This window comes from Artemia franciscana, chromosome 2 (genome assembly GCF_032884065.1).
Source record: "Artemia franciscana chromosome 2, ASM3288406v1, whole genome shotgun sequence".
Classification (NCBI taxonomy): Eukaryota; Metazoa; Arthropoda; class Branchiopoda; order Anostraca; family Artemiidae; genus Artemia; species Artemia franciscana.
In genome coordinates this window covers 27,941,928-27,967,627 of record NC_088864.1, presented here as the reverse complement: position 1 = coordinate 27,967,627, position 25,700 = coordinate 27,941,928, and the positions used below count along the sequence as shown (strand labels likewise).

General features: G+C 34.2%; 1 protein-coding gene across 2 annotated transcripts in view; it reads right to left on the bottom strand.

Annotated features, from left to right (window-relative positions):
* Positions 1-25,700, bottom strand: part of LOC136039563 (large ribosomal subunit protein eL24-like) — a 126,417-nt gene that overhangs the window by 5,718 nt on the left and 94,999 nt on the right. The window contains exons 1-4 of one of the 2 annotated variants that reach the window (XM_065723407.1): positions 19,246-19,358; positions 7,847-8,008; positions 2,611-2,772; positions 1,303-1,369 (exon numbers count right to left, since the gene is read on the bottom strand). In XM_065723407.1, coding sequence (XP_065579479.1) covers positions 1,303-1,369; positions 2,611-2,772; positions 7,847-8,008; positions 19,246-19,250 — 396 coding nt within the window. In that variant the 5' untranslated portion in view covers positions 19,251-19,358. Of the gene's footprint in view, positions 1-1,302; positions 1,370-2,610; positions 2,773-7,846; positions 8,009-19,245; positions 19,359-25,700 lie in introns of those variants that run through there. The other variant, XM_065723414.1, reaches the window with a different exon arrangement.

Sequence of the window (25,700 nt, the reverse complement as noted above, 5' to 3'; positions counted from 1 at the left end):
AATATCCATTGACGCGTCCTATCTTATTTCATTACCCTATTTAGTCCAAATATTTTTTTTTGTTCTCTCCACGGCAAGTTTTTAGTACATTACATTCCAGCCCTCCCTCAGCTTAGTCTCTTCGACGATAATTTTGCTATTATTCAATAGCTGAGGTCTGCCGAATTACATTTTAGAAGTTTGCTTTATGTTTTTTTTTTGGTTAAAATACGCTGAAAACTGCTGAAAACAGGACAATTTCCATAACTGTAAGCAAGTTTAAATCATTCTCTCAGTAAAAGTATAAGCTTTGTGAAGGGATAGATACGAAAATAATAGATCTTAACATACATTTTCAGTGCAAGCTAAAACCGCGAGCTTGTTGCAAAACCATACGTCTCGGAGGAAAAACAAACCTCGAGGTATTTAGATGTTTCCCCTTTTGTATATCCCCTTTTCTCACTCATAGAAATACATCAAAAATAGAGCTTCTGACAGTTATTTTTTCTTTGCATAGCGGATGCCTACTAAAAATTTCCTTGTAAAAACAGCTAGTTCTTAATGAGTCGAAAACTCTGAACCTCATTTTTCAGCCTTCCTTTTCTCCTGTAAAATATATAATGCATAAACACCTTTTGAGGTACTCCAATCAAATTTTGGAACAAAAACACAAAAACTTTACCCCCCCCCCCAATGGGGATTAAGTGTTTATAATTTGTCTAATGAATCTAAACGCTTAGGCATATATAATTAATAACAGTTCAAAAAACTTTAGATACAAAATTTACAAGAGTCATAGAGCAAGACATGAAAAATAAATTTAATAGAAAAAGCAAGTGTATGATATTGCTTAAAAAGAATTCAATATCTTTACAATATACTAGAAAAAATGTAGGAAACAGGAATAAATATATTAACTTCAAAAAAATGTAACAAATTGTAAAAGCGATGTTTTCTTGTTAAATTCAGGTTGTTTGAAACTATGTAATGTCATTCATATGTTATTATGCAAAGAATTACGGACAATAACACTGAAAAGCTGAATTAACTTTCTCTTGTCCAAAAATTGCTGGAATCAGTAATCTCCTTTGTCCCTATGTTAAGACCCTTTAATATTACCATCTTCGTTAAGTACCTATAATCCTAATGAGCACAAACATTTGCCGAATTTCAATAAAAAAAATTAAGAAAACTACTCAAAATGAATCTAACAAAATAGCCTTTTTTTCAACTAATATAAACTGAGAATATGTCTTAGGTCTCACTAATTTACTAAAGCTCGCTACTTAATAAGATTGTTTAGTTAAAATTGAGTTGCATTACCTTAGCAGCAGTACTGGTAGTAGTCTTCTTTGCAGCTTTCTCTGCACGATTCTTTTCTTTGGCGGCTCTAAAATAAAACGTATTTTCATATGAAAATATATTAATGAGAAACAGGAAAACTTTTTCCCTTTCTTTTCTAACAGCCATGTTAATTTTTCTTAAGTTGAATTAAAAAATTTAATTAATTGAAAAATTAAACTAAAGAGTAAATTAAGTTGCTAATTTTTAAATTAAAAATAAAATATTTGACTCAAAATTTATAAATTTTATTTGAAATCATTGTTACAAAATTCTTTATTAAAATCTTAAGTCATCCAAACAACAGACAGCACTCCCTCAAGCTAGGCAGCATTCAGTTACACTACATTCCGCTTCTTAAAGCTTTAAATTTCCGAGGGCCGATTGTGTTGAATAAAAAAAAAAAAACTGATGTCGCTAATAGCAGCACACGAGATTTCGCAGCGGGGACAGCTTCCAGAAGCAATAGAATGATCAATTAGAGCTTTACATAAACATCTAAATGTTAAACAATCAAACCACAGAACAGAAAGAGCAAAGGTATTTTCAATTATCTCTGGGGGCAACGGTGTCTGAGCCATATGATACTTCTTCTTTGGTGGAACACTAGACAGATCTTACCTTGATGATGTTGATCCTTTAAATGGATCATCAACAAATGACAACTTATTCATATTAAAAGAACGCCAATGAATCAGAATTGAAAAAAAAATACCTCTGATCAGTCAATGTCATTTTACTTGGAACTGTTATTTACTCGAAATGATGGTTTAGTTCAAAGAGAATGGGAAACTTAAAAAAGTTGGATTATCTGCTATTAAACACAGGGAGACAGGGATTAAAAACTACTAGCGCCATTAAAAATTTAGTGTCTCAAAAATTCATTTAAAAATTAGGAAGTAAGATAATTGATGTAATTAGTGTGCCATACTATAGGATTGAGGCTACAAGTGATGACAAAATCACTTTTTGTTTTAAGTGACGACAGTTTTTTTCTCATGAGTTACTCAAAATAAGTTAAATTTAAATAGTCAATGAATGTGAAAGAAATACAACAACGAATAGACAATACTTTCATTTTATATTACGAATCCCCATAAACTTCGTTTTCATTCTGTTACAAAAGAGTACATTAAATAGCACACTTCCCTAAGAATTACTCAATAATTTCATCTAAAATTTGATCACAAATCTTCGTGGTTTTACACCTGTCCATAAGCTATTTGACTACATTACAATCCATGGAGTAGAAAAAATTGACATATAATTATAAAGTAAAGTATTTCTTACTTGATAGCCTGTTCTCGCTGGGCCTTGCGGACTTCAGGTTTCTGATTTCTCTTAGCTAAAATTTCGTTAAGATCGAGCCCAACGATGGCTCTTTGATGCTTCACAACCTTTCGTGTCTTCTTCTTTGCCTGCTCCTCCTCGATACCCTTACGGTGTTTGCGCCTGAAAGAAGACAAAAAACGAAAGTTAGAAACTCAATAGATTTGGCTCGATTCCCCGCTTCGGCTTTTTTCTTTAAGAATTTTTTTTTTAATAAAAAAATAAAATAAAAAGTGCCTAGTATGCTGTTCAAAAGCAAACCACAGTTTTTACTGAGAATGGAAGAATAAGGGAATATGCGGTACCACTTTTTTTTAATATCTGGATGCATGGCTACCCAGAAAAAAAAAACTATTTGTGACTGATTTTGAAACATATAATTTAAATATTATTGTTATTTTATGTATGTCTGATAGCAACAAGCTCGGGTTTCGTTCATGGAACAATAACAAGAGAAAAACATCAGTAGTAACGCAGCAAAAATTTTAAAAGAATCGTCAGTGCAAACAGGGGGAGATAGATTCATAGAAATACACCAGTCGTCTAGGAGAGCAAGGACAATGTGGAAAAAAAAGTCTTACCATGAAATGATTTAGCAACAGGTGCTGATTCAGGTAAATGGCTAGTTTGTTACAGGGAGGACATCAGCAATGTGTTGACTTGCTAATACATTTACTTTATAATTAATAATAAATAAATAAATTTGGTTTTCATCTACATCTTTTGAGGTCCCAAGGATACTAAATTGGGTCCCCTAGTCTTTCTCGTCATATTTTATAATGCCTTGGACTAAGCCAAGATATTTTGTCATACCCTACTTTTATTGAAACATGCTGTAGTATTTTATAACATTAGCAGAAAGCTTTGTTCAAATTTGCTGATCCCATGACAATCCTTAACTTCTTACTAAAGACTAAACACGATTTAGGTTTCACAATCATATTTCTAAGAAATAACCTTGATGATGTTAAGCTCTTTTAACTATAAATAACTTTAATCGCATTCTGTTCTCTCAGAAATAGCCTTATGATGGATGGGTCTTGTGGGTCAAGAACTAAAATACTTTCGAAATACCTGGTGAGGCATTTTGAGAACCAAACGTTCAAGAGATATATGTATAAATACAGCATTAACTAACATCTTACTGTAAGCCTTTAAAACTACATCAGATCCCAAAAGTATTAGGCAGGTTATGCTTGCCTTGGTAGCACCCAGGGGCAGAATAAAGAATATAGGGCAAATCCTCCAAGATTTTGATATTAATGGGTTGTGCTGAAATGCCGTGATTGCAAAGCTTTAACAAAATAACGGCAGATCGATGAAATCATTCTTTCCTAGGCCATACAAAAGGATAGCAAGCAGTAGGCTAGACTGATATCATAATCTCAAAACTAAAAAAAAATATAGTAGGAATCCAGACTAATGGCAAAATTTTGAATGGAATGCTGGGTACCCCCTACCTTACCCGTTATTTGTGTAACCCTGCAAATACATGGAAAATAATTAAAAGCGTGATATCGACAGAAAACTCTATTTTTTCCGATGAAGTAGTAATGCAGAATGGTTTTCCAACGAATAAACCAGAAGAAGTATTTTATGCTCTTTCTCAACATTTTGCTAATACTGGCGTAAATTTATCTTCCCGTACTGTAGCTTCTCATGATCATCCTCCTTTGGAGTTTTTTTTACGAAGACTCCAATTGACATGTCTATGTATATGAAACCCTTCTCTCGTGATGAAGTAGAGAAAATTATCTTAGGGATGAAAAGTAAATTGGCCAGTAGTGATTAATTTAATCTTCTTGTATTAAAAACAGCGTTTCCTTATATTGCTGATGTTCCTACTTCCCAGTTACCTACGGGAAACGTTTCCTGATTGCTTGGAAGTTGCTAGGATAACTCCTATTTTTAAAGGTGGTTATGAGAATGTTTTTGAAATTATCGGCCTATTTCAGTCTTATCTGTTATTTCTCGTGTTCTAGGAAATTGTACTAACACTAGAACATACATGAAGGGGAGAACTATAGAGATGACATTATCGTATATAACTTCGTTTTTAACAGAGCTCTTGATAATAAGCTTAGAGTAGATGGTTTAATTCCGGATTTGATTAAGACATTTAAAACTGTTGACCACCAAATATTGTTGCGAAAGTCTGAATTGTCTTTGCTCGTGATTACCTCCAAAATAGAGAGCAGTACATTCACATTTTTGGATTTACTTCAAGTAAGTCTTGTTAAATATGCTGTCCCCCAAGACTCTGTATTAGGTCCTACTCTTTTTTTGATTTTTATTATTGATCAGCCAAATGCTGGTGCAACTACTCCTAGAATTAGGGATTTAGTCGATCCTGCACCTCTTGGGTCCAGGATCACTACACCCTTATTTGCTGATGATACGACATTGATGTGTGTTGCTTCAACTGAACAACAACTTACCTGTATAATTAATGCAGCAATGACTAAGACATGTCTTTGGTGGAAGGTAAACCGACTTGACCTAAATATAAGTAAGTCAAATTTTGGTAACTTTTCATGGCCTCCAAATTTTTATTCTTGTATTAAGGAAATAGCTTCCGAGAAGGGAATTGTTAAGCGGTCAAATTCCGTTAAGTACCTTGGGATTATTATTGATGAAAATTTATCATTTAAGTACCATGTAAAAGCTATAAGTAAAATACTATCGTGGAATTTAGGGGTTATCCGTAAATTAAAATACTTTTTTCCATCATTTGTTTTACAGTTATAACATTTTTCTCTGATACATCCGAATAGTTTGTATAGCTCGTCTGTATGGTATGGTACTCTCCTCAATACTTCGCCCAATCCGCGAACTGCAGAATAATGACACTAGCTCATTTTGTGAAACAAGGAACCGGGATTCGGCCAGGTCAATGTACAGTATAATTGATATAATGCCTGCAGCTGGATTGCGTAATTTATATACACTGGTTTTTACGTACAAGTATTATTATGGGTGTGTTCCAGACTTTTACAGGAATATTTCGGGAAAGGCCCAATGTTCATTGTCATGGAACTTGGACAAGTGGAGATATTGAGGTTCCCCGCCTAGTTTCCAGTAGGAATACTTTTTTAGTTATTTATAGAGGGGCTAAGCAGTGGAATAAGATTGTCCTAAGTACCATGGAATTACCCATTAGTCAATTTAAATCTGAGCTGCGTGTGGGTTTGCTTGGTTTCACCCTTCGGCTTATTATAGATTAACTTGTTTTTTTTTTTTCTTCTAATTTTTGTTCTTTTTATTAGTAGCACACCCTCGTAAGCAACATTTTGGTGACCTACCAATTGATTTTGTCTCTTTTTTGGATAATAAATTATTATTACTATTTAGCCAGCACCCCTTTGTACTTTCATGGTTAAAAGCATCTCAAATGTATCACTTTGAGTTTTAAACTAGTACAAAAGAAGTCTTTTGGCCAAGAAGATGACACTTGGTCAAAAAAAATTTACCAACCCTGGTTTAGCATGGATCAGACGTGACAGTTGGTTTTTAGATGCTATACCAACTAGAGAGCATGAGTCATTTTCTTTTTTTTTGCCTAAAGACAAGCAACTGTACCTCATTATACTGTAGAGTTTTCATGATGCTAATAGATTTCATTAACAGGTAACAACTTTTATTCGTACTTTGGTAAGCACACACCGTGTTTTCTCGCGGCCAAGGGGGTATGTTTCTTTCCAGTGAGTTTTTTGAAGGGGTGTAGGTTTGTAAGGCAACATAATTATGGGAAAATATGGCAAACTTGTGTAAAAGAAATGTTGGTAAGATTTAGCCTGATAACTTTTATGTCATGCTATTAAATGGTATACATAATGATTTACAATGAAGTAATATGATTAATAGCATACATAATGACATAAAGTGTATCCAGCTGCTTCACACTATTTAAATGTGTATAGTCGTTAATTTGTTAATCTGCAGTGACTTTTTCTTCGTCTCCTTGATTGATTATTTTAAAAATTACTGCATAATCTCTATATTATTCCAGATTCTGCGGCAGCTGAGGTTGAACTCTAGATGCCATATTACCAAACAGAGATCAAGCCCGCTGCACCAACGCGGGGTTGTGAATTTATCTTTATTTCTCTTTTTTGCTCAAATATGCATGTGACCTCTCTCATTATAATGATTGCACGCTGTCAGCCGATTTTGTTAAAATGTGATGATTCTCACATGTAGTTTCGTAAGTATACCCTATTTTGCCTTACAACTCAGGGATTGACCCAAAATTTTCAGGAAGTTTTTTTTAGGTAGGTGGGGGGGTAAGGAGAATTAGAATTTTCGGAGAAGAGCACAAACTTCTATAAAAGATAAATCGATTTTTTGTTGATAGAATTTTGGGGGAAGGGCAAATAATTTTCACACAGGTGTTAAAAACAGTATTTGTTGTTTTTATCATTTTTTACAAATGTAAAAATACACCTATAACGAGTTCTTAGGATAGTTAAAGAAAATCTGTATCATAGAGCACTAAATTTTTTAACTTTAGAATTAAATACCATGTCCCTGAACATAGAAATATTGTCCCTGTTTTGTTATCTGACAGATTATTAAATTTAATTCATCAAATTAAGTATATGTCTTTTGAAACTGATTGAGAATGTTGTTCCATTCCAAAAGTAAGGATTTAAAAAAAAATCTGTTTTGTCTGTACTAATAGAAACTAAATTAAAAGGTAAAAACTGATTAACATCAGTCCAATCCTATTAAGCCGTGAAATGTAAGAGAGGACACAAATACCTCACAGAGAAATAAAAGATCTACCAATTCCTACAGGTTATGATTTTATGAACCTGTTTTAGGCCACAATAAAAAAGTAACTATTTTAAATCTAACACATATGACAATATCAGCTGCAAACAAGGAGGAGGGATATAAAAACTGTAACATTTTCTAGGATTCAGAAAAAATACAATATTCTTCCAGTACAACTCAAATTTTTGATTCCTCCATTAGAAAGACGTCCTTGAATGTTAATCAACTTTCATAACACCAAGGTTTGAGAGCTTTCAAAAATTCAATCCCACAACTTTGGTATCAATGGCTTTAAAGAAACATCAATATGTGTGGTTTTACATCTTCTTTCTGTTGAAAAACTGGATTCAAGAAATTTATAAATCATGGCAGCGATAGAAAAAATAATTTCTTAATTACAGAAAAAATCAAAATAGTTTACCTGTAAAGCACAGTCCATGTAATCTTACGAGGATTTCTCTTAAGTTTGTGGGCACTCTCACATTTGGAATTTAAGAACATGAATACTTTCCCATCACTTTTGACCATGGTCTTTCCATGGCCAGGGTAGATTTTATACCCACTAAACTGACACAACTGGATCCTGAAATGAAACTATCATCAAATAGGAGAACTCTTTAAAAAAATTTCCCATAACAAATCTCTGTTTACATCCTTTGAACTATCTAGTCAAAAACACCATATTAAAACCAGTCATGAAACCAATGATCTCAGATTTTGACGACCTTAGCTATATTCATTTGGTAGACATAACCAATTACACTAATTTTTTGTATCTATTTTATTTTTTATTTCACAGAAAAAAAAATACCAAGCATGTATCAAATTCAAAATCAATCCATATGGGTTAGTTTAACAAAAGTGTTACCAATTTTTCACTAAAACATAAGAAACACACAAAGCAAAACTAACTCTAATTAGGAAACATAACAATTCTCAACAAATTACCTTAAATTGCACTTGCTAGCGATGTGGACTAATCCAGTGTATGCAAGTTAGTGATGATGTGCCTGCGGGACGTCTGCTGCATCCCATTAAGTGAGCCATGGTTTTGTCACCCAGTCCTTGTTGAGATTTGATTTGAAGCTATCACTTTTTGCAGATCCCACCATCCTCTCACTTAGGCATTTCCACAGACCTACAATTTGATATCAGAAGAAATTGTTTCTTTCTCTTGTTTCGGCACACTTGCAGAACAGCTTTGCTGAATTCCCTTTGGTACTTGGCAACCATTGGTAATTACAATATTGCCTCTGGTGCAATTGTATGTTAGAGTTGGTAGCTTCAAACTCTGCAGTTGACATCCATACTGTGTATCTTTTAGACCCTTTACACATTTTGCTGCCTGTCTTTTGAACAGTTTCAAGAGCCAGCTGGTCTGTTTTATTAATTACCACGGCAATGCACATCCTAAACTCAAATCCATGTCTAATCAGGCTTTTATAGAGTTTAATCACTACTGCTAGGGATCTACAAGTAGTTGTTTACTTGATGATACCAAGAGTCTGGTTAGCCGCTGCTACTTCAGCATGGGTGTGCATGTACAAATTTGAGGTCTTCATCCACAACAACCCCAAAATCTCTTTCTGAGGTACTCTTGGAAATTGGTCATCTCTCATCAGAATTTGATAAAATTAAATATTGCCATTATCGGTTATTTCTTCCAAAATGGAGAACTTTGCACTTCTCAACATTAGACTCAAGTCTCCATATATTGGTGTGTCTCAATGGGACCAATAAGTTTTGAGTCATCAGCATATAGGCTTTGTTTATTAGTCACGTTTTTTGGAGCATCATTAATGTAGATATTGAAAAGTGTAGGCTCCAAAACAGATCCTTACCCCACAAAACACCTTTGCTATTTCGGAATAAAAAGCTGCACTACCTTCGCCAAAAACTCTTAACCAGCTGCTTTCTTCCCTTCAAGAAATACATAGTCCAGTCCACCACACCCTTCTCAATACCTTTTACCTTTAGAACTGGAGCCTTTGATGACAGACTTTATTGATAGCTTTAGCAAATTCTAGCAGGACCCTATCAACTGGGAGACTTTGGTTGAGGAGCTCAGTTATGTATTATATGAGTCAATCAGATTTGTTTGAATTATCTAGTCAGAATCCATGTGAGAATTTTGATAGAAGGTTAATTGTGGACAAATGTTTGAGAACAGTTGCATTTACAATGCCTTCTAGGATTTCCCCAATAGCGGAGGCAATACTGATTGGCTGATGGTTGGGAGCTTTGGTCCAGTCACCTCCTTTATGTATTGGCAAACTATAGGCAACTTTCCAGTCCAATGGTATGACTTTGGTGTCAATAGACTTTTGGAAGAGTCTGGAGAGTAACAGTACTAATTGGGCATGAGCTTCTTTTAAGAGCTGTGGATGAATGCCATCTGGCCCAACAAACTTATTTAGATTAACTTTTTAAGCTGCAATTCAAGCTCAGCCTTATCCATTATTATTAGAGACACCTGAGTGTTAATTACACAGTGTTGTGGGGTTGGGAGGGGAGCAGGGTCTGCAGATGTGAATACTGACATAAACTGGTGATTCAAGGCATCAGCGATTTTTGGGGGGTTATTTGACTGAATTCCATTACAACTCAGCTCAGTAACCATGCACCTTCTAGGCACATATGCAGAGGCATATTTCCAGAACTTCTTGGGGTTGGTTTTTGAGGTTGCTGCAATGGCCCCATCATAATCATCTATTAATTTTCTGGACAGTACTTGAACTTTGTTCCTTGCAGATTTTAACTTAATTAGGAAGTCAGTCCTATGTAGTTCTGGTTTATGAACTTTGACATTTTCTTTGTCTTGTTCCTGGCAATTTTCATTTCTCTGGCCATAAAGGGGAGAGTTCTTAGTTTGCGTCTCCATATGATAGTTTTCTTTATTGGAAGTGTCAAACAACACATTTTTCATTATCTCCCATGTGTCTTCTACATCCATAAATTCAACAAATGACCAAATACACTAACTGAGTTCACACCTGATTTGACTGTAATTCATACATACATGTTTAGTTAGGTTCAATGTCTATGGCTATAGTCAAAATTAGAATTTTGCTGCAATGTGGTTGCTACTTGACAATAGGGGTTGCAATTCTATGTTAATGAGTAACTTAAGATAATTTATTAAAATGAGATCAAGGAATGAAGGATTCTGTCCTTCTCAAAATCTTATTGGAAATGTGGTAACAAATAAAAATATGCTTATGGTGCATTTTTTTCCAGTGTTATTCTTTTTTTTCTTAAGATACAATCAACAATTTTGAAATACAATTTCTCAGTTTTTTTTCTTCAAACTAAAAAAATTGCTGTATGCTTCAAAATTGTGAGCCTTGTTATAGAAGCACAAACAAAAAGCCTTCATATAAACTAACATCACTAGCATTTAATTTCTATTTATAGGCTGTGCAATGACAAGCTTTTTGGTTACCTTTAATTTGATTTACTAAACACACATACTTCTCTATATAACAGCAGATATACACAAATTTTGTAAAGGCCTAATAATCTTTAGTTAAGCTCCTTTGCCCAAAGATATGAAAGAAGGATCCCCATTGCATGAAATGGGAGTCTTAATCTTTTCATGAGTTGAATTTTGTTGATAGAAATACGTTAATCAGCTGAAACTTGCAATTTTGTGTCTCAAAAAGAATCTTTCAAATAGTTCATAAGCATCTAAGCCAAGAAGAGAATCGTTTTCATTGGATATTTTTCTCATGAGTAACAGGGGCACCCACATTACATGCTAAATATAGTTTGTATTTAGTTATACAGACTAGAAGCCTCTATAACCAACAATGAATAATATAACACACATATTTATTCATCTTTAGCACCCATTCTTACATTAAAATTCAATAAAAAGAAAAATGGCTACACTTCATACCAATACATTATGGGCTACCTGAAATGGAAAATTTTTTCCTAAACAATTTTAGTTTACTTCTTGTAAATATTTTACAGAAAATCAAAATTGTCCTACTTAAACTGTAATATCTCCTCAACCAGAATCTTTTGTCAAAAAATTAAATAGCATAAAGTCCCAAATGTGCAACAAAGGCCAGTAGTTTTTCTGTCTTTCTACACAATAAGTATGTCCCCAGACCTAATGGCTAGGATTCTTCACAACTTGACAAATCAGAAGAATTTGCTTTACATATATATATATATATATATATATATATATATATATATATATATATATATATATCCCCTGGTTCCATGAAAGACTATTTTTATGTAATCAAATAATTAAATAAACCAAAGTCATTTTGAATTGCAAAAAAAAAAAAAAAAAAAAAAAAAAAAAAAAAAAAAAAAAAAAAAAAAAAAAAAAAAAAAAAAAAAAAAAAAAAAAAACAGAGACAATTCGCTGCTTTCCAGGTGGAGTAAATCTCCTTGCTGCTCAAGATTAAGGAATGTAAGGGTCTTACATAGAGTTTTTGGCTATGGTGCTTCCAATGGTGCAGTTTTCCCTTAAATCCAGCCTTATTTCTGAGGGGCTTGAGGCTATTTTTTGGAATTTCCTTCATTTCCATGACAAACTTTTACCATTAGGATTTAAGGAAATAAGAATTACCATTTCCTAATCAGTTTCAAACAGTGATTCTTCCTCAGTTATGTTCTTTTGTAACATATTTACAAAATTTTTGTTACAAGAGGCTAGAGTTTATTCTTTACTAGGTTGTATCTGATGCTGCAACAATGAAAAGACCAAGATTAAACTTTAACTTGGACAAAATAATTGATTTTACCCAATAACTCTAAATTGAGAAGCCATTGGAAATCTAAAACCAATGGAAATCTTCATTCAACAATGATAAATGACTTATCATCCATGGAATGTTGTAAGGAGTGCCATGATTTGTTGAGCCACTTGCTATCAATTGATGACAAACACACACATACTGGTAAGGGCTTGTGGTTGTTCTTTTGTTGTTTTGTTTTGTTTTTTTTTTTTTACTAAGGGAATTCTACAAGCTGACTAATCTACTACAGAAGAGCTTGTTTCTCAATCTGGCATTTATTCAGTTCTGGGTAAGCTTCTGAGGGAGTTGTCTTTGAATCGTCGGATTGAAAAAGCCCAAGAATTGTATCTTCATCATTTACAAGCTTGTATTTTATCACTTCACCTTGCTTGCTTACAATTACAATACCAGGGATGGCATGTTAATCTTTTCAAGACATTATGGAGATCTTTCATGGCCATCCTCTGGACTGATTCTAGACTAGTTTGCTGTGTTTTATTAATTGAGTACAGAATAACCATCCCAAACCCTAGTCTTGGTCAAAATACTCTTGTGTAGCTAAGTCATGACAGCTGGAGATTTACTAGAAAATCTTCTCTGCTTATCCCAAATTTTTGAACAGTCTTTGCAATAGTTGCTTATGCATAGAAGTGCAATTGCAATTAATCATCAATCAGGACACCAAGATCTCAGCATGGTTACTAAAAATAGCTTTGTGGGACCCATCATAATGGTATATGGTAAGGGGTGTGTTTTTCTTCCCTGAGTCATCATCAAAGTAATGAAGGGACACTATTCAGTGTTAGTCTGTTCATTTAGTTTAGTCAGAGAAATTGACTTAAACTAAAGTTGACAGCACTGTTGTTTAGTGACCCTAATACTGAGGTGAAATGAGACTTCAAAAAATAGACCTATTTTCAGAGAAGCACCAATGATACAAACTATAGAACTGTTAAAAGTGAATTTAAAAAGTCATTTGGTTTATAAGAGAAAATTATATACTATTGATGATATCACATTGAATAATAACGAGAAATTTCAAGAGGTTATGGGTATTCTAACAAAAAAGTTACTTTGGCCAAAAAAAGAAAATCAACTTCAGCTTAGTGTGTTTTAGTTCAACTGTATAGGCCTTGAGAACAGTTCACAAATTTAGCTAAATTTGAAGCCAAATTTTAGTCAGGGTTAGTTTTCCTAGAATTATATAAACATAACAAGCTACAAAGGAGTAGAGGCTGAACATATCTTTTCAGGTCTCTACTAAGGTTGTAGATCAATTCTGGAAAATCTTATTCACCTCGAACAATATTTTCCTAAATCCATGAAAAGTAAAATTTCCATAGATATAAGGGCGTGAAGATGTTGTAGGGTAAATTACCTCCTTCAAATAGCTTAAAAGGATTTATGGAATTTAGTGAACTCAGAAACCAAAGAAAATTTGAGACCCATATCTGGACTTTAATTTTGATGGAAAGAACTTCTATGGGCTGTAAATAATTCCCTTTTTTTTTGCATGGCCCACCAATTTTCAAAGATGGCACAAAGTCATTGCATTAACAGTTGACTAATATCAAGGGCTTTGATGTTGCAAAGTTAGTTCCTTACACTACTTTTAGTTTTATATAGCACAACAAATATTTCAAATCTATTTCACATCAACTATGCTGTTTAACCCCTACTTATATTATAAATGTACAAAAATACAAACATTATGCTTCACGACCTAGATCAGGCTGTGTCCTATTTACTAGAATAAATATACTTTTATGAAACAACTTCCAGAATACAAACATGGAGACATAAATCTATATTAAGTTATCAAGGTATCCTACTCTTACTCCTTTACACAACAATTGTGAACATACTATTTTTGCTATTTTGCATATTTAGGGACAAAATGAAGCATAAATTCCTTAAATAGCCTACTCATTTGAAAAGAAAATGCCTTCAATAATTATTAGATATAACATGGTCTATGTGTGTCTGACTGATTAACAAAGGTGTAATTTGAGGAGTAACGTGAAAATTTGGATAATTGCTTAGTCTGGTGGTGTAGATCTCCTTCTCTATATAAACTGGTGTTTAAAAACACAAAGAATGAATATAAAGACAAAAATAATGGGTCTATGACCAGTAAATGAAAACAACAAAAATCAAATGAATATTTCACCCATATCTGACAAGGTGTCTTCAGCATAGAAAAAAAAGACAAAACAGAAAACTAAAAATTATATATAAAACTAAAATAGACTATTGCAAAATATATAATATAAAATTATTTAACATTTATAATTTGTAGCTACCTTCATCAACTCACAAAAATAACTCCCAGTTACTTATCTGGTTTGATAAAGGTAGCTACAAATTGTAAATGTTAAGTAATTGTATATTACACATTTTAGGTTATTCTGTTTTAGTCTTATATACATATATATTTTAGTTTTAATTTTTTTTTAATGCTGAAGACACCTTGTTAGATACTGAAGAATATTTATTTGATTTGTAGTTTTTTTTTTTTTTTTTTTTCATTTACTGGCCATAGCCATTTTTTGTCTTTATAATCTGTGTTTTTGTCATGGCTGGCCAGTTCAGCTTTAGATCTTTTATAACTGGTTGTTTGTATTGAGCCCAAATTAGTTGAAATAAAAAGCAAGAGCTAAGAGCTTGTATGGCACTTGTGATGAGACAAGAAGAGCTAAGAGCCAAGAGATCATATGGTATGAGCTCTAACAAAATTCTATGAATCAATAGATTGATTTAAAAAGGAAAATAAGAGGCTTAATGCTGGTCAAGATTTAAAATAAGAGCTCTGAGTCACAAAGTCCTTCTAAATATCAAAATCCCATTAAGATCTGATCACCCACTTGTAAGTTATAAATACCTAATTTTTTTCTAATTTTTCCACTCCCTTTTGCCCCCCAGATGGTCGAATCTGGGAAAACGACTTTATCAAGTCAAATTGTGCAGCTCCCTGACATGCCTACCAATTTTCATCACCCTAGCATGTCCAGAAACACCAATCTCGCCAAATCACTGAACCCCTCCCCCCGACTCCCCCAAAGAGAGCGAATCCAGTACGATTCTATCAATCACGTATCAAGGACATTTGTTTATTCTATCCACCAAGCTTCATCCTGATTCCTCTACTCCAAGTGTTTTTCCAAGATTTCCCCCTCAAACTCCCCCCAATGTCAAAAGATCTGGTCAGGATTTGAAATAAGAGCTCTGAGACATGAACTCCTTCTAAAAATCAAATTTCATTATGATCTGATCATCTATTTGTAAGATAAAAATACCCCAATTTTCATGTTTTCCAAGAATTCCGATTTCCCCCTCCAACTCCCCCAAATGTCGCCAGATCTGGTCGGAATTTGAAATTAGAACTTTAAAGCACAAGATCCTTCTAAATATCAAATTTCATTAAGATCTGGTCACCCTTTTGTAAGTTACAAATACCTTCATTTTCAAAATTCCCCCCTCCCCCCAATTTCACCAAAGAGAGCAGATCCAGTCCAGTTATGTCAGTCACGTATCTTAGACAGGTTTCTAGTTACAAGGTCCTTCTAAATATGAAGTTTCATGAAGATCCAATTAAAAATACATCATTTTTTCTTATTTTTCAGAATTCCCCCCCCCCAATTTAGTGGATCCATTCCAATTATTTAAATCATGTAGGGAAGACTTCTGCTTATTTTTCCAACCAAGTTTCATTGCAATCCCTCCAATCTAAGCATTTTCCATCATTTTAGGTTTCCCCATCCCAAACTTCCCCCAATGTCACCAGATCTGGTCAGGATTTAAAATAAAAGCTTGGAGACACGATATACTTCTAAATATCAAATTTCATGGAGATCCAATCACCCATTTGTAAGTTAAAAACACCTCATTTTTTTCTAATTTTTCAGAATTAACCCCCCCCCCCCCCCCCAACTACCCCAAAGAGAGCAGATCTCTTCTGGTTATGTCAATCATGTATCTAGGACTCTTGTTTTTTCCCACCAAGTTTCATCCCAATCCCTCCAATCTAAGCATTTTCCATCATTTTAGGTTTCCCCACACCAAACTTCCCCCAATGTCACCAGATCTGGTCAGGATTTAAAATAAGAGCTTGGAGACATGATATCCTTCTAAATATCAAATTTCATGGAGATCCAATCACCCGTTTGTAAGTTAAAAACACCTCATTTTTTTCTAATTTTTCAGAATTAACCCCCCCCCAACTACCCCAAAGAGAGTGGATCTGTTCTGGTTATGTCAATCATGTATCTAGGACTCTTGTTTTTTCCCACCAAGTTTCATCACAATCCCTCCACTCTAAGTGTTTTCCAAGTTTTAGGTTTCCCCCTCCCAACTCCCCCCCAATGTCAACAGATCTGGTCAGGTTTAAAATAAGAGCTCTAAGCCACAATATCCTTCTAAATATCAAATTTAATTGAGATCTGATCACCCATTTGTAAGTTAAAAATACCTCATTTTTTTAATTTTTCAGAAATACCCCCCCCCCCAACTACCCCAAAGAGAGCGGATCCGTTCTGTTTATGTCAATCATCTATCTAGGACTTGTGTTTATTTTTCCCACCATGTTTCATCCCAATCCCTCCATTTTAAGTATTTTCCAAGATTTAGGTTTCCCTCTCCCAACTCCCCACCCATGTCACCAGATCCTGTCAGGATTTAAAATAAGAGCTCTAAGACACAATATCCTTCTAAACATCAAATTTCATTGAGATCCAATCAAATGTTCATAAGTTGAAAATACCTCATTTTTTCTAATTTTTAAGAATTACTCCCCCCCCCCAACTACCCCAAAGAGAGCAAATCAGTTCCAATTATGTCAATCATGTATCTGGGACTTGCACTTATTTTTCCCATCAAGTTTCATCCCAATCCCTCCACTCTAAGTGTTTTCCAAGATTTTAGGTTCCCCCTCCTCCAACATCATCAGATCCAGTCGGGATTTAAAATAAGAGCTCTGAGACACAATATCATTCTAAACATCAAATTTCATTAAGATCCAATCACCTGCTCATAAGTTGGTCAAAAATGGTCAAATCGATTTGACCAAATGGTCAAATCGAGAAAGCGACTATTTCTAATTTAATCTGGTCTGGTCCCTGATACACTTGCCAAATTTCATTGTCCTAGCTTACCTGGAAGTGCCTAAAATAGCAAGACCAGGACCAACAGAATTGGTGATTGCTATATGTCACTTAGTTAATACCAAGTGCCATAAAAACATTGCAAACACTGCAAGATCTTGCAGCTCCATAGCACCTTTAAAGAAAGGTTCTACCAGGAAGGTCTTTAATTTACCTCAATAGATAAATACCCAAAGAGTTTAGGCCTACTTCAGGAAAGAATGAATTGATGCCTATTGGATGCATAAAATAAGAAATCAAATTTGATAGCCTTCATAAAGCAGGCTAACATTGCTGTTGACAGTTCAATAATTACAATTGTCTCCTAGAAGTGATTAACTACTATAAGCTTATTGGCAAATTCTACATTAGTTACTTTTGAATATCCTGAAAAGGGGCTAGGTTAGGAAAATGAAACTTTCAGGGATAGGTCTACAGGCTAAAGCATGTCCTAGGAAGGTATTAAATTTCAATAGGTAATAGACATTTTGGTCAATGTTGGTATTACCTGAACAATTGTTTTGGGTCATGAAACTATTGTTAATAGATGTATTTTGACTTTATGAACATCTTTCCTCTCTTGCAAAACTACTGCAAACTTGCCATTATGGAGCTATTCTAGCCCAAATATTCTTGTATTCACACAGATAGAATTGTAATCATTTCCATTTTTGTTGATTGGATATTTGAAATCACAAATCTGTAATAGTTTAGAAACAAATTTGGGCTATATATTTGCACATTAGGAGGGTGGGGATAAAGCATAGCATATATTAAATACATAAACTAACCATTGCTGTATTTTGCTGTATATTACTGTGGTTTGCATCTATTAACAATAGTTTCATGACCCAAAACAATTGTTCAGGTAATACCAACATTGACCAACATTTTATGTAAAGATAAATTTCACAACCCTCTACAGAGAGGAGTGGAGGTAGATACTTCAAAATACCTTCCCAAGATATACTTTAACATGCAGACCCATCTCTGAAAGTTTCATTTTCATAACATAGCCTAATCCCTTTCCAAAATAGCCTAAAGCAGCTTAGGTAGAATTTTACCCTTGGTTTAAGCAAAAGATCTAATTTGCAAGGTTTCACTTAAATAACACAGATTTTAGAAGGTCATCATAAGGTCAGAACCATCCAGAGAGAGAAAGGGTGGAGATAAGTAGCCTACTTCAAAATACCTTTATGGGACACACTTCAGTCTGTAGACCCATCCTTGAAAGTTTCATTTTCGAAACCTAACCCCTTTAAGATAGCCAAAAGCAGGCTTACCTAAAGTAGAATTTTAACAGCTTTTTACATATTGAGTTTGAATGAATGTTTAGAACCAAAATGTAAGACACTCAGAAACAAAGACATGACACATTTCAAGATGAAAAACAATAAACAAATATGTTAATAGGGGGGATATGTCTATCTAGGACCACTAGGGAGAGGAGATGCTTTGTCAGAAAAGCAATAATGAAGTAGGGAAAGAGCATGAAATAAAAGTCATGTAAGACTATTGTTTTTATTTTGATACTATGTTTCCTTTTAATGGCCATGCACTTTAACTTTAACAAATATCTTAAGAGGCAGATTATTCACTTGGCCCCCAAACTTTCTATATGCATCACTTGACTTACTAGTCACTCTAGGCTTGTGCAATATCTACTTTGTTTCGTTCCTATGAGGTATTTCATTTCAATTGTGTCAGTTTAGCCGATCCCTAGAGCTAAGCCTAATAGGTGCACTGAAATTCAATTTTGTCAAACTACTCTGAAGTTTAGCTGTTACCACCCAAACAAAAAAAACAGATTGGGAATATATACTAAAATGTTCGACAATGTCGATAATACCTGCAGGCTATAACATAATACGTAAAATTTTTACAGTATATCAAGATTGAATGGGATAAAGGAATTCACTCACTTCATATTTTTTTAATTTTACGATGATTGTGAACACACAAAATGATAAATCCGATGCAACCTATAGAAAAATTTAAAGATGGTGCCCAACGCTCAAAAGCACAGATACAGCGAAATGGCGCTCGAAACTATACAGATAAAAAATTAAATTAAGGTCCGATTCTGTAAAATTTGCTGTCAAAATTAGCCGTCAATCTGGATCACAGCATCAGGGTGTAATTATTTTGTATAGTTTTTAACACACAAAAGATGTTCTTTTCTAAATACGTCAGTTCTTTTTTTCGATTTTTTTTCAAGAAAATACCACAAAATGTATTTTTAAAACTCTAGGAGGCAATAAGCCCTTGCTCCTCCCCCCATTATATGTCTCTAAGCCTTGTATGTCTGGAGTGGGCTTATTAAAATAGAAGAGAACAAATAGAGAAACTAGCGGAGATGTAGCTTGCATTTCTATCTTTTCTATTTTTATGGTTTGGAAGACGAACGTAATCTTGGACCAATTCTGAAAGTTCGACTTATCTTATAGAAACTATATATGAAAGATGATTTAGCTAGTTTTTGCTGATAGCTTTAAATACAAAGTTTTCAGGGATGACTGGAAAATGAACTATAAAAATAAACAGTGTTTGAGAGTAAAATCTACAATAGTCCACTTGTCTAGGACAAATGGACTGACAAGAGCAGAGAAGCCTTTTGTTGTCCATCTCTTTATTCCATGGTGGATAAATACCGTATTTGCCTTGGTAATTATGTAAAATGACATAGTTGGGATGACGACACTCTTAAATTAACCTCAAAATTTTTTTTTTTAACAATTACTAAAAACAATCTAATTAGTTTACTCTAAATACTGCCAATTAACGTTTTGAAAATGACAGTTACCAAATAATTCACTTTATCGAATCATTATAACTAGATTAATGGTATCAAATTCATGTTTTTTATGTTTATGAAGAAAAATAAACTTCCTCTAAAATGTCATTAGTATTTAAAATGTCGTTAGTAAACACATACCATATGAAATATACTTCATTTTTACTCAGAACCAAGTAAATTTTGGCTTTCTGGGAGTTTTAGCTGCTGAGTCTTCCAAATGAAATGTGTAGTAGTTTCTGCTTGTTCTAAGGTTCAATTTCCTCCTGCTTGTAATTTATGTTTTATTTTTATTCGGTTTCTTAATTCATAAAAATTTAGGTCCATTTTGACATCTTTTTATGAGTTTGTTTCTGGTCATTTAAAATTTTAATATTGCTATATAATCCTTAGTGAAGATTTTTATGTAGTTAATTGACTCAGCAAAAGAACATACTAAATTAAATAGAATAAACGAAATGCAAAGTAAAAAAGCTCAGTCAAGTTTTTTTTTCATTATCTTCTCTGCGTGCTCGTACACGAAAATTTTCAATAGTGGTGAGGGCAGTTTGAACAAGGTCAAGCAATAACTTGGTAGTACACGAATATGATTCAGCAGTAGTTTTGACACAAAGGTTTGTGAATAACTTTCTCATGAATTTCATGTCCTGAAATCAAATATGTCATCAGTGTTGGCATTGCAGCTTAAATTTTTAAGATGTTGCACTTTACTAGATCACACAGTTTTAAGTGGAAACCTTGAATTAAAAGAATTAAACATGAATCTTTTCATATATTACATGGCTAAGAACGATTATATACAAAAAACAGAAAAAGTTGTCAATTAAAAAGAAAATATTAAGTAGACACCTCTGACGCTTTTTTCCCATGGCATTCTTGGATGTGTTTAGGAACCATCCTCTCTTCAATTTCAGTAATAGCCAGTCGTCATTTAGGTGTCCCATTTCCCTTGGTAGTGGCCGTCAATACTTTTAATATCGTGGTGAAATATTTTACCATGTTTCTCTCTAATATCTCCTAATTTATAAGATTACTGTTTAAATGGCTCTATAAATGTTGGACCTTAATAACTATACCGTAGGATCCCAAACTGTTAGAAATCTTATTTACAATCTATGTGCTATTTTTGGCTTTGCAGTTGCCCAGAAAATTCTGTGTAGCTGAAACAAACAATATCTGGGATTTTCGCTCAACGTCCTTCATTGAATTTACAAAGTCAGGGTCTTTAATCAGCTGTTTTATTTGTGGGTCATTAAATATTCATGGCTTAATTTTTTCATGCTTAACTAAAGCATTTTTTTCTTCTATATGCCATTTTTTTCATGTTTCATTTTTATCAACTGCTTCATCAAACACATCTTCATAAAACTTCATCAAACTGCTTCATCAAATCCATCTTGGTACGCAACAGAGGACTCATCATTTTCTCTCATGAAACTGCGGGGGAAATTTGTGATATTCTTTCCCGCAGTGTCCATGTCTTCTCTTTTATACCACCTTTCCAAACCTTGTGATGTGTTTTGTCTCTGCCTTCCCGAAGTACAAGAAGCAAGGATATTTGGCAAGGCCAATTTCTTTTCCAAGGAGAAAGTTTATCCTTTTCGAGTCAATAGAAACCATCTATTGCTGTTCAGGGTGTTATATTTTTCCCAGACTCAAAGTAATAGCATTGTATTATTTTTTTATTTCTGTTGAGTGAGCGATTAATATTGAACCATAATTATTCTCATTAAGCAAAAGAGCGCATTTTAAGCTTCACTTACAGTAGTCAATAAAAAGGTGCCAATCATCTGGAAAATACTCAGGAAGATCCTTTTTTCTCAGGAGTCAGCTGAGAGTACGACGAAAGATGTTCTCTTGCACAATTAAATATTATTTTTGTTCTGGACCAACTAAATTTTATGTTTCTCGACCTGGAAGCCAGTAATTCAGAAGTTTCTATCGACATGATAAGATCTCTAGTGAGGTCATTAAACTGATCTTAACTAAATTATTAAGAAAATGATTATATCTTCTCGTAATCAAAGCAACCTTCAGTTGCATCAGATTGCTGGTCAGAGGAACAATTGGAATAAGAACTTCTTCTGATTGAGGCACAGGGCATTTTGCAAAGACTAAATCAGGATAATTTCACTTGTTATGATTCTTTTGATTAATGCTTCTAACTTTTAGCAGAGTGATCCCTATCCCATTTACCGAAAGTCCCCTCTCGCAAATTATAAGTACAAGCTTTAGTGATCAAATGCAGTCCCCGTACTTTTATCCTAACCACCAAGACAAAATAAAGTGCCCCATCTTATCCTGATCACAAAGGTATCAAAATATCTAAGATACACTTTCTTTAAAGTGTCACTGACAGTTTTTCAGATTTCTCTTACCGTCTTTTTCCTCCATTTCGAGCAAATTTCCTTTTTCCAGCAAAAAAATCAAGATCTAGATCGACAAAGCTTCTTGTGCTTGAACCTATTTGATTTATTCCTATAACAGCAATACATCAGGTGGTTTGATAGACGAAATTAAAATCCTAAGACAACTTGGTATGTGTGACTTCACCTCATCTTATAGTTTTTCCATTGATATTAGTTCAAGGAATATGAACTCTAACTACTTTTTTTTACTTATTTCAAATAATTAAATTTTAATATTCTGTTTTGTTTTCAAATATATAAATATTTGAATATCCATTGAAAATATATTAATCTCTTTAAAGTTAATTTCTTCATAGTTTAATGGTCTGTCTACATGATTTTTAGCTGGATAAAGATAAGCGAGTATTGACCAAAGAAAGCATTTATTATTATTATTATTTTTTATACTAACGCAAGCGCTTTTATTTTTTACAGATTCTTGTAAGTCTTTATAAGTAATTCCCATAAAATTTGGTATTCTGGTCGTTCGATAATCTGTCCCATCTACTCTCACATATTGTAACCCTGATCTGGGTGTATTCTCTATTACTCATGAATATACATTCCTGCGATTACTATTTAGATGGCGTTGATTAATATTACAGATTCAGGAATAGTTTTGATAATGAATAGGCGCGAGTTCTTCATTATCCTTCTGAGAATAAAATATTACACGCGTTGAAAATTGAATTCTATAACTATCCCTACCATTCATTATATTTTGTAAATTTAAGTTTTTTAACTGAAAGTAAGGAACGACATTGAAAAACGAACAGAAATTACTCCGTATGTGAAAGGGGCTGTTCCCTCTTCAACGCCCCGCTTTTTAAGCTAAAGTTTGACTCGTTCTCTCAACTCTATTTATTAAAAGAGCAAAAAGAAAAATTAGCGTGAAGAGCGGGGCGTTGAGGAGGGAACAGCCCCTTTTATATGCGGAGTAATTTCTGTCCGTTCTAAGTTTTAATGTCGCTCCTTACTTTCAGTTAAAAAAACTTGTTTTTGTATATTTAATTTCTGAACGTTTTTGATCTAATGCGTGTTTTGATTTTGGCTCTCCGCACATGAATAATTAAAACGAAATTTGCATATTAATTATTTTTTTGACTAAATGGCTTTCTCATAGTTTTGATCGGTCTTTTATGAGGAAAAACAGGAATGGAGGAGGAGGCATAGATACCCTCCAATTCTTTGATCAAACAGTTCGTAGTAACGAACTGTAGTAAGGAGCGACCCGGCTCAATAGCAAATGAGACTCTAAAAAACGGAATTTTAATACTAAAAGATACATAAAAGAATCGGATTTTCATGCTGATTTTACATATATAAGTTTCATCAAATTTAATCTTTGTCATCAAAAGTTACGAGCCTGAGAAAATTTGCCATATTTCGGAAAATAGGGGGAAACATCTTAACGAAAATCACACCATCGCATTCAGCGTATCAGAGAACCCTGTAGCAAAAATTTCAAGCTCCAATCTACAACAATGTGGAATTTCGTATTTTTTGCCAGAAGACAAGTCACGGGTGCATGTTTATTTGTTTTTTTTTTCTATTTTTTCTTTTCCCCAGGGGTCATCATATCGACCAAGTGGTCCTAGAATGTCGCAAGAGGGCTCATTCTAACGGAAATGAAAAGTTCTAGTGCCCTTTTTAAGTGACCAAAAAAATTGGAGGGCACCTAGGCCCTCTCCCACGCTCATTTTTTCCCGAAAGTCAACGGATCAAAATTTTGAGATAGTCATTTTGTTCCACATAGTCGAAAACCATAATAACTGTGTCTTTGGGGATAACTTACTCCCCCACAGTCCCTGGGGGAGGGGCTGAAAGTTACAAGCTTTGACCAGTCTTTACATATAGTAATGGTTATTGGGAAGTGTACAGACGTTTTCATGGGGATTTTTTTGGTTTGGGGGGTGGGGTTGAGGGGAGGGGCTATGCAGAAAGATCTTTCCTTGGAAGAATATTTCACGGGGAAGACAAATTCAATGAAAAGGGCGCAGGATTTTCTAGCATTACTATAAAAAAACAATGAAAAAATAAACATGAAAGTTTTTTCAATTGGAAGTAAGGTGTAGCATTAAAACTTAAAAGGAACAGAGATTATTACGCATATGAGCAGAGGTACCATTTGGGGGGGGGGCAGGAGTGGGCAAATGCCCACCCCAGATTTTCCAGGTGGCCCAAACTTCCACCAAAAAGGGTCCTTTGCCGGCCATAATAATAACACTATTTGCTATTAACCATTGTAAACTTTGAAAGCAGGTTAGATACATAATCTAATTCTCAAGTTCTGTCAAATGCCCGTTTCCTAGATGATTATATTAATATTATAAATTCTGAATATTTGCAGTAATTCCTCTAAGTTGATAGACTAAAATAGGTCGGTTCCTGGCCTGTCATTTCTTGATGGAATCTTTCCTTGTTATCTTCCAATTGCACTACATAGAAGCAATTACGCGAGCGACGAAATCGCTGTCTCAACAACTCCATGCCGTCACCATCGACTTGGTTATTTCTCGATTGCGCACCCTGATTCAGGCCACAAGAAGCAAACTCACCGACCTGCGTTCAGATGCTTCATTTGTATCGCTTTTCAAGAAGGCTAAAGAGTTTGCAACAGAACTCAAAATTGAAGTATCTGCTGTGAATGGACCTGCGACTAGACCCTCCTCTGTTGGTCAGAAAGGACGACCTTGAAGAATTCAAAAGATCACAAAGCATCGGAAACAATTTGTGACAACTTTGACGCTTGGAAAGAATTTAATCGAATCTGGAAATTGGACTGCTACTTTGGCGGATGAAATGAAGCAAGAATACTTCAAAACTTTTGACCGTCTACTAGCCGAATACGACAGAAGGTTCACAGATAACTTGCCAGTGCTGAGTACGCTCGAAGCCTTGGATCCAAGCTCAACCAAGCTTATGGACACAGAGCTGCTCAAGCTTTTATCTTCTCTTTACGGCAAGCTGGATATGGACAGTATTCTTCTCGAATCTCAAGCTGGCATTGCCAAGCGTTTCTTGCTCAATGAGGAGAAAAAGCCGGAAAACTTTCTAGACACTGTCGACCATCTTCAGGCATTACCAGTGGCTTACTCAGAAGTAATTAAAGTACTTCGTATTGCTGCCACACTTCCTCAGACAACAGCGAGCAATGAGCGTTTGTTTTTTGACC